Source organism: Piliocolobus tephrosceles, chromosome 6, assembly GCF_002776525.5.
Source record: "Piliocolobus tephrosceles isolate RC106 chromosome 6, ASM277652v3, whole genome shotgun sequence".
NCBI lineage: Eukaryota > Metazoa > Chordata > Mammalia > Primates > Cercopithecidae > Piliocolobus > Piliocolobus tephrosceles.
Window position 1 is genome coordinate 126,671,775 of NC_045439.1, and position 10,124 is coordinate 126,681,898.

General features: G+C 35.7%; 1 protein-coding gene across 1 annotated transcript; it reads right to left on the reverse strand.

Moving 5' to 3' along the window:
• Nucleotides 1-354: 354 nt before the first annotated feature.
• On the reverse strand, nt 355-1,197 carry LOC111522540 (olfactory receptor 4F6-like). Its single transcript, XM_023186637.1, has one exon. The coding sequence runs from the start codon at nt 1,195-1,197 to the stop codon at nt 355-357; it is 843 nt and encodes a 280-aa protein (XP_023042405.1).
• Between the last annotated feature and the right edge of the window lie 8,927 nt (nt 1,198-10,124).

Here is a 10,124-nt window from a genome sequence, read left to right on the forward strand (position 1 = left end):
AACCTATAAAAAAATTATTGACATAAAAATACTCACTGCACAGAGTTGTCATGAATATTAAATGATTTCTATTAAATATCCAGCATAGGGTCTGAAACACAGAAGCCTCCAATGTTAGCTACCTTTACTGTTATTGATTAGAGTACTAGAGATACACAAATGTAACCTAGTACACAAAAGTAATTGAGATATAAATTTCAATGACTTTATCTTTTCCATTGTCTTCAAGTGCAGAGCTACATTTTTGTTTATCTTTAGAAGAGCTAGAACATCTTCCTGTAACTCACAAGTTGATCCAAAGTTTCTTCATTGCTGCCTTCATCTCCTTGTTCCTCAATGTATAGATGACTGGATTCAGAAAAAGAGTGTTGCATCAAAGATAGCAAGAAATTTGTCCAAATGTGATGAGGGGAAGGGCCAGATGAAAAAGAAAATCAATGGTCCGAAAACTAAAACAACCACAGAGACATGAGCTGACAAAGTAGAGACGGCCTCGGATAAACCACCTGAGGAGTGTTTCTGAGCAGCGACCAGAATGAAGATGTAAGAAATAATTAATATGGAGAAAGACCTCACAGAGATGAGTCCATTGTTGGCTGTGCCCATGAACTCCAGTCTATTGGTCTCTGTACAAGCAAGTTTAATGAGCTGAGGGAGATCACAGTAAAAGCTGTCCAATACATTAGGGCCACAGAAGGGCAAGTCTATGACAAAAGCCAGTTGGGCCACTGAGTGAATGAGGCCAAGGATCCAGGCAGCAGCCAAAATTAAAATGCATATTCGTGGGTTCATGATGGTCAGGTAGTGGAGGGGCTTACATATAGCCACATATCGGTCAAAGGCCATGGCTATGAGCAGCACCATCTCCGTGCCCCCAACAGCATGAATAAAGAAGATCTGAGTTATACAGCCCCCAAAAGAGATGGCTTTGCATTTTCTAAAAAGGGCATACATCATTTTGGGGGCTGCAATAGAGCAAACTCCCAGGTCAAGAAAGGAGAAATTGGCCAGCAGGAAATACATAGGGGAGTGTAAGTGAGAGTCAGAAGTTACAGAGAACACAATGAGGAGGTTTCCCACCAGACTTGCCATGTAGAATGCAGAGGAAAAGAGGAAAAGAAGAAGCTGGATCACCCATGAGTTAGAGAGTCCCAGGAACACAAACTCAGACACCACAGAGAGGTTGGCTCCATCCATTGCCTCTGTGAGCAGAGCTGACTCTAACCTTACCTGGAAAGGAAAGGAAAGGAAAGAGAAAATCAAACTTTGCGGGGAGTCTCTGATTGCATGAGTTTCAAACTGTAAGGAAAAAATATTGCTTTAACTCACAGAGCCAAGACATCTCTATATAACCCCCTTAAACTGTAGTTGCAGAAAATAGGCAGTAACTCAGTGTCACAAAGCACCGCTTCTAATTTCCTAGACTCCCTAACAATCTACAGGTTGTGGTAAAAGAAGAGCAGGCAAAAACAAATGCTAAATGCACTGGAATAACATGAGGGGAAAAAAGAGGAAATGAAAATGAACTCATTGATTTCTCCCTCACAGTTTGTTATTCCTGGCCATAGTTCTTCCCAAACCTCAAGCAATTTCTGATGACCTTTATTTTTCTTACCTTTTTTATTTCTTCCATGTGCAATATATTACTGTTATTCATACCCTCTCATGTTCAGCCTCATGCTATTATAGTTTTATCAGATTATATTCACCTTTTCCTTATAAGGAGAGAAAATAATGTAGAAACCCTAAAATTATCCTACCTTTGTAGCCCAGCCCAGGGAGTGGAGGTGATCACAAAGCCTGAGCAGTGACAGCATATGGTGAAGGACAAGGCCAGGAAAGAGATGTACGCTGCAGGATCTCCACATGAATAGAGCTCATGCAACATAGCAAAAACAATTCCACATAATTGATATCTAAAATTCATTGGCATGCTAACTTTTCATGGTTCATGGAATGGTGGAAAGACATTACACTTGGAATCAGAAAAGTATGATCAAGTCCTAGCCCTAAGCTCATGGAAATTTGACCAAGTTCTTCCTCCCATTCCCTCTACACTTGAGAGAGTTTTTCAACTCAGTTGTATTATTTATAAAATAAAGGGGTGGAGACAATCCTTCCAAGTCTGCAATTACTATTATTTTACAATCCAATGCTATCCCAGTATGTAATAAAGTTCACCATAATGACGGTATTTTCTGCATTGGGTAGCTCCCATATTCACTATTTCTTTCCCTTGTTTGTGGTTGGTTGTAAGTCACATATCCCATACAAGACTGTCTCTTCACAGTAATCTCCCTCTTATCTAATTCCCTTTTTGACTCAATTAGCATGTTATATAAATCTATAATCTGCTAAATAGCAGATATAAATCCACTGTATCATTTATTTTGCCCTTTATCTTAACCGTTTGTAATCAATCAATAAATATTTATTAGATGCCTCCCATGCACAATGGGCACTATTTACTTATAGAAGTATTCAAATATTTACTACTGTTAAGGATTTTAAATCTGAGCACACACAATGTGAACAATAAAAAATATATTGTATAAATATTTCAAATATAATATGATCATAAAATTGTTGAAGTAGAAAAGATACTCCTGAGCCAGGGTGATCAGAGCTGTCTTCAGAAAGGAAACAGAATCTATGCTGTACTTTAAGAGATGGATCTAATTTATTTCAATACACAGCTTCATGTCTGAGCTTAAAGAATTACTTAGACATTATCAGGGAATATCTCCCAGTCTGGAGCATTGTTTGATGAGCTTTCTGTGGAAATAATGATAACCAAGGTAAAACAAAAACAGTGGCCACCATGTGCAAGACACAACAATGACTGTTTCATATACACTATCTTGTTTGATATCTACAAAAACTGTGAAAGTTGGTATTATAGGCTCCTTTTTACATTTAGGGAAATCAAGACCAAGAGTGGAGAAGCAACAAGATAGAACATAAGAGGTAGAAATGAGATTGATACTCTAGTCTACCTCTCAGCCAGTATGGAGAGAAAACTGTTTCTTCCTCATGATTTTCTGATTGTATGATATATCTTAGTCCATTTCTGAATGTCCCATGTTCTATCCTCAGCACCCTAGGTAGATCTAAGTGAAAGAGAAGGAGATAGCTTTGTCCTTAAGTATTCATAGCATCTGGGTTTCTTAAGGTACTGCAAATGCATCCATAATTTAGCCTGGTTTTTTAAATAAACATAGTAGCAGAAGGTGAATTGGTATAATACCTGCAGCTCAGAGGATCCTGGTTGAGTTTCCTGACTGCCATTATCTTGATCCACATAAAATCCTTCAGCTTTCCATAAGAGTCTCAGTTTCTACTATAATATAATGAATGAAGAAAATAAAGGTGCTCTGTCTGCATGTCAAGAAATAGAATAAAGCCCAGAACTAAAGCAAATCAGATTCTATTCCCACTTACAAGATTGCCTCATAGCCATGCTAACTCCCTTTTTTGGATTTCAACTTTAGATAGCAATGAGGTCTTAAAAAAAAAAAAAAGAAAGAAAAGTAATTTTAGATTCTGATTTGATGTGCTTCTTCTCCTCATTTGTATTGATTCTTGCTCATTAAGCTCAACTGAAGCTGCTTCCTTTGTACAAGGTATATTTAATTAATTTCTATACAAAACAAACCTGTCATCAGAAACATCTATTCAGTATCAACCCTTAGGGACTTGAGCACTGTAAACCAATGCCCCTAAGCCATTTCTATATTTGCCACCAATGTACTTATTTAAAGACCAAAGGTGTGTCTATTTTCAAAGATTTAACCACATTCAACTGTGGTTAGAACTACCATTGCTTCATGCACAAACTAAAAATGCTATTACTGTGAAAGATATGGCTAATTGGTACACAGGTGGTACTGACCAAATGATACTGCAGAGACTTGGGATCACCAACATAAGTTCATTTATCCAAGGGAATTGTCACGGAGAATCCTGGCAAGCCAACAGAGAAAGCTATAAATGAATCGCAAATGGAGGGAAAAAGAGATCAAAAACATAAGACTAATATAAAAGACCTAAAGCACATAAGTAATAATGTAGATCTAAGTAACATCATACTCTGAAACCTAAAACAGATTATTCTTTTTTTTCAAATATCCACGGAGACCATATATGTGACCATATATTATATCACCAGGAATCTCAAAAATTGGAAATAGTACAAATAACATACTCTAATCACAATCTAAGAAAACTCAAATTTAATTTAAAAAGAGGAATAGAGGGGAAGAAATCTAAAACATGAAATAACTGTTCATAGATATATCAAAGGTAAAAATAAAAGCTATAAAAAATCCTTGTAAAAACTGAGAAAACTTGAAAATGGACTGTGTGTCAGATGGTGTTAGTGACTTCGTATGCGTTTTGTTAGACAAAATAATAATTTTTAAGATATTTGTAATTATACAAGATTGGAGAAAATGCTCATCAATGAAGAATTAGCTAAATAAATTATAGAATATGTAACAGAGTAATTTGAAACAATAAGAAAAGCTTGGGAAAGTTCTCTTTCTACAGACATGAAATGCCTCTGAACAACAGGAAATCATTTATATTTTTTAAAATGAAAGGACAAGACATAATATTTTATATATGCACAAGCAATCAAATATAAAGAATAAAAAAGAAAAAAATAACAATGCTTACCTCTGGGAAAGGAACTGGATATCTAAACAACCTCTTATAATTTTTGAATAGAAAATTTTTATCTATCAATTTTTATTTTAAAAATACAAAGAAAGAATACTCCAAAGAGTTTATTTTATGAAATCATCCTCTCTAGTTAGTGCCAGAGCACTAGTATTTGAATTTAATATTTCCTCCAAACCTTTGGAGGACAGTTAGGGATGGGAGGAGACTCTAGAAAAGTCTGAGATTTAAGCATAAAATTTTAAAGTGGGAAACACTTTGGTAAAAAGACACATAAAAAAGCAAGAACTAAAAGAAAAATACAAAGATGTGAATTTTCCCTAGGTTAATCTCTAAACTTAGCACCATTCCATTAAAGTATCATCAAGTTTCATTGAGGCGCTAAATTGATTATAAATTTCATTTGAAAGAACAAGTAAGAGCTGTGAAAACCTGAAAAGAGAGTTCGATGGAGTGGAAGAAGAGGAAGGAAGACTTAATAGATAATAAAATATTTTAAAGACTCCTACAACATTTTTTAAAATTACAGGAATAGACAAATGGATTACTGGGACCAAATAGAAAATGCAGAAATATCCCAAATTGCCAGTGGAAATGTAGTATTCAATAAAGACAACCTCTCATATCAGTTGATACGGACATTTTAATAAATGACTTGAGGATGCTAGAGAACTATATGTAGAAAAGGTTAAATTAAACCAACTTCTGGCACTATACCAAAATAAATTCCAAAGGATGCAGAAGTCTAAAGACTTTTTAAATGAACAAACAGGAATTAGAAGAAACCTAAGTAAATTCCTCTATAATCTACAAGTAGAGAAAATATGTCTAACTCTAATTCAAAATCCAGACAGAAGACAATGGAGATGTATCCTAAAAATATTGTAAAGACAGAAAAATGTGGCAATTAAAAATTATTTACATAGCAAAAATCTTTCAAAATTGAAAGCAAGCTCTCAGTTCAAAATAAAATTAAACTAGAAATCAATAAAAGAAAGATAGCTGGAAATTTTAAAACAGTTGGAGTTTAAACACACACTTCTAAATAACACAAGCATAAAGGAGAAATCTCAAGGGAAACTTAAAAATATTTTAAACGAAATGAAAATGAAAATACAATGTATTAAAATTTGTGGGATGTGGCAAAAGGCATGTTAGAGGGCAATTTATTGGTCTTAATGCATATAGTAGAAAAAGAAGCTTTAAAATAAATAATCCAAGCTTCAACTTAGGACACCAGAAGATGAGTAGATTAAATACAAAGTAAGCAGAAAAAGGAAATAACAAAAATTAGAGTAGAAATTAATACAATTTAAAACAGAAAACCAATACAAAAAATCGAGGGACGATTGTGTCCTCAAATTACACAAATGTGCTGGGCATGGTGGCTCACACCTGTAATCCCAACACTTTGGGAGGCTGAGGCAGGTGGATTACCTGAGATCAGGAGTTCGAGAGCAGCCTGGCCAACATGGTGAAACCCCGATTCTGCAAAACTACAAAAATAGCTGGGCGAGGTGGCGCATGCCTCTGGTCCCAGCTACTTAAGAGACTGAGGCAGGAGAGTCACTTGAACCTGGGAGGCGGAGGTTGCAGTGAACCAAGATCATGCCACCACACTCCAGCCTGTGTGATAGAGTGAGACTGTCTCAAAAACAAACCAACAAAAAAGTAGATAAATGCTACATTAACGTTTGAGTGGTAAGATTCTGTTTTCAAGTCCGAAGTTTGCAGATATGCCTATAGTTTATTTGGAGTTTACTACTTTCTTATTCTGTATCATTAATGTAATAACTTAAATTACTACATATTTTATGATTTTTCTGTATTTTGTAAGAAATTTGCATCTTTTATTTGATGTAACAAAGGTTTTAATGTAATTTATGTTAGATTTTTCCATTTTTTTATTACTGTTATATTTTAACCTGACCAAATGACTGATTCTTATGTCATGGTATTAGTATTGTGAATAATCACGTGAAATGTTTTAAGACAGAGTACTATATTTGTGAATATAATTTTATGGCTTTTTACTTAGTAAAAAGCTTTCCATCAGTGTGGGAAACCAAGAAATTGCTTTCTGCTGTATGATCTGCCATTCATTGTAGATTAAAGCTTATTTTTCTGTGAAAAAAACGTATTCAATAAAATACTATTCTTTAAAATGAAAAAAATCAACAAAACCAAAAGTTGCTTTTTAAGCATCAATAAAATCAATAAGACTGTAGTTAGTTATGTTAACTAAGAAAAAAAAGAAAGGATACAAATTAATAATATCAGAAATGAAAGAAAAAACTACTACAGATCCTGCAGACATTAAAAAAATAAAGAAATACTATAAATAATTCTATGCCCACAACTTGGATAACCTGGATGAAATGAACCAATTCCTTCAAAGATACAATCTACAAAAACTCACACAAGAATCCGAATACGTCTATATCTGTTAAAGATATTGAATCACATTTTCTTTATCCAATCATCCATGATGGACACTTAGGTTGATTTCACTATTGTGAATAGTGCTGTGATCAACATGCAAGGCAGTTATCTTTTTGATACAATGATTTCTTTTCCTTTGAGTAGTTACCAAGTAGTGGGATTGCTGGATCAAATGATACTTCTATTTTTAGGTCTTTGAGATCTCTCCATATGTTTTCCATAGAGCTTGTACTAATTTACATTCCCATCAATAGTGTATAAGCTTCCCCTTTTCTCCACATCCTCACCAATATCTGTTATTTTTTAACTTTTTAGTAATAGCCATTCTCACTGGAGTAAGATGACAACTGTGGTTTTAATGTGCATTATCTAATGATTAGTGATGTTGAGCATTTTTTCATGTGCTTCTTGACCATTTGTATGGTTTTTTGTTTGAAAAATGTCTATTCATATCTTTTGCCCACTTTTTAATGGGTTTACTTGGTGGGAATACACACACACACACACACACACACACACATGTATGTGGAATACTATTCAGCCTTAAAAAATAATGAAATAATGTCTTTTGCAGCAACGTGTATGGAGCTGGAGCTGGAGACCATTATCTTAAGTGAAACAACTCAAAAACAAAGTCAAATACCACATGTTCTCACTTAAAAGTGGGAACTAAATAAGGTGTACACAACACAGAGTGTGCAATAATAGACATCAGAGTCTTGGAAGGATAGGATAGTGGAAGTGGGGTGACAGATGAGAAATTACTTAATGGGTACAATGTATATCATTCGGGTGATGGTTACACTAAAAGCTCAGAATTCACCACCATACAATATATCCATGTAGCAAAACTGCAATTGTACCCCTTAAATTTATACAAATAAAAAAAGAAATTCAATTAATAATTAATAATCTTCCAAAACAGAAAGTGTCAGACCCAGGCAGACTCACCAGTAAGTTCTACCAAACAATTAAGGAAGAAAATATACCAATGCTGTACAATCTCTTCCAAAAGACAGGTAGAAGAAATATACCTTAACTCATCCTTATAAGGCCAGCACTACCTTAATACTGAAACCAAACAAAGATATTACAAGAAAAGAAAACTACATACCAATACCTCTCATGAACAAATGTGCCAAAATTTTTAGAAAAATATTTGCAAATTGAGGCCGGGTGCAGTGGCTCATGCCGGTAATCCCAGCACTTTGGGAGGTCGAGGCGGGCGGATCACGAGGTTAGGAGATCGAAACCATCCTGGCTAACACGGTGAAACTCCATCTCTACTGAAAATACAAAAAAAATTAGCCGAGTGTGGTGGCCGGTGCCTGTGGTCCCAGCTACTCGGGAGGCTGAGGCAGGAGAATGGCGTAAACCTGGGAGGTGGAGCTTGCAGTGAGCTGAGATCTGGCCACTGCACTCCAGCCTGGGCAACAGAGCCAGATTCCATCTCAAAAAAAAAAAAGTAAAAGAAAAGACAAGAAAAATATTCACAAATTGAATCCAAAGTACAGTGCTTCTTCTTTTTTTTTTTTTTTTTTTTTTTTTTTTTTTTTTTTTTTTTTGAGGCGGAGTCTTGCTCTGTCGCCCGGACTGGAGTGCAGTGGCCGGATCTCAGCTCACTGCAAGCTCCGCCTCCCGGGTTTACGCCATTCTCCTGCCTCAGCCTCCCGAGTAGCTGAGACTACAGGCGCCCGCCACCTCGCCCAGCTAGTTTTTGTATTTTTAGTAGAGACGGGGTTTCACCGTGTTAGCCAGGATGATCTCGATCTCCTGACCTCGTGATCCGCCCGTCTCGGCCTCCCAAAGTGCTGGGATTACAGGCTTGAGCCACGGCGCCCGGCCAGTCCTTCTTCTTTATCCATGGATTCCACAACTAAATTCAACCAATCTAGAATCAAAAATATTCAGAAAGAAAAACAACAATAAATAACAATACAGCATTAAAAAGTAACACAAATTTTTTAAAAACAATAGAGTTTAATAACTATTTACATAGCACTTACATTGTATTAAGTAATATAAACAATCTAAAGTACAGTCATGTGTCGCTTAACAAGGGGGATGCATTCTGAGAAATGCATCATTAAGCAAATTCATCATTGTGTGAACTTTGTAGACTGCACTTACACAAACTAGATGCTATAGCCTACTGCACACCTAAGCTATACAGTAGGGCCTATTGCTCCTAAGCCACAAACCTGTATAGCATGTTACTATACTGAATATTGTAGGCAATTGTTAAGTATTTGCGTATCTAAACATAGAAAAGGCACCATAAAAATTTAGAATACAAGGTAAACACTTACCATGAATGGAGCTTGCAGAGCTGGAAATTGTTCTGGGTATATCACTGAGCAAGTGGTAAGTGAACATGAAAATTCAAGACATTATACTACACTATTGCAGATTTTATAAACGCTGTACACTTAGGTTACACTAAATTTATTTTTAAAATATTTTTATTTCTTCAATAATAAATTAATTTCAGCTTACTGTAACTTTTTACTTCATAAACTTTTCCATTTCTTTTCAACTTTTTGACTCTTTTGTAATAACAGTTTAAAACACAAATACAGGCCGGGCACGGTGGCTCAAGCCTGTAATCCCAGCACTTTGGGAGGCCGAGACGGGCGGATCACGAGGTCAGAAGATCGAGACCATCCTGGCTAACACGGTGAAACCCCGTCTCTACTAAAAATACAAAAAACTAGCCGGGCGAGGTGGCGGGTGCCTGTAGTCCCAGCTACCCGGGAGGCTGAGGCAGGAGAATGGCGTAAACCCGGGAGGCGGAGCTTGCAGTGAGCTGAGATCTGGCCACAGCACTCCAGCCTGGGCAACAGAGCAAGACTCCGTCTCAAAAAAAAAAAAAAAAAAAAAAACACAAATACAATGTTTTAAACTGCAAAAATGTTCCTTTATATTCTTATTCTGTAAGCTTTTTATTTATTTATTTTTACTCTTCAAATTTTTTTTAAAAAAACTAAGACAAAAACATACAC

What these genes read in the sequence shown, in the direction of transcription:
- LOC111522540 (XM_023186637.1), bottom strand. Translation starts at nt 1,197, where the DNA reads ATGGATGGAGCCAACCTCTCTGTGGTGTCTGAGTTTGTGTTCCTGGGA.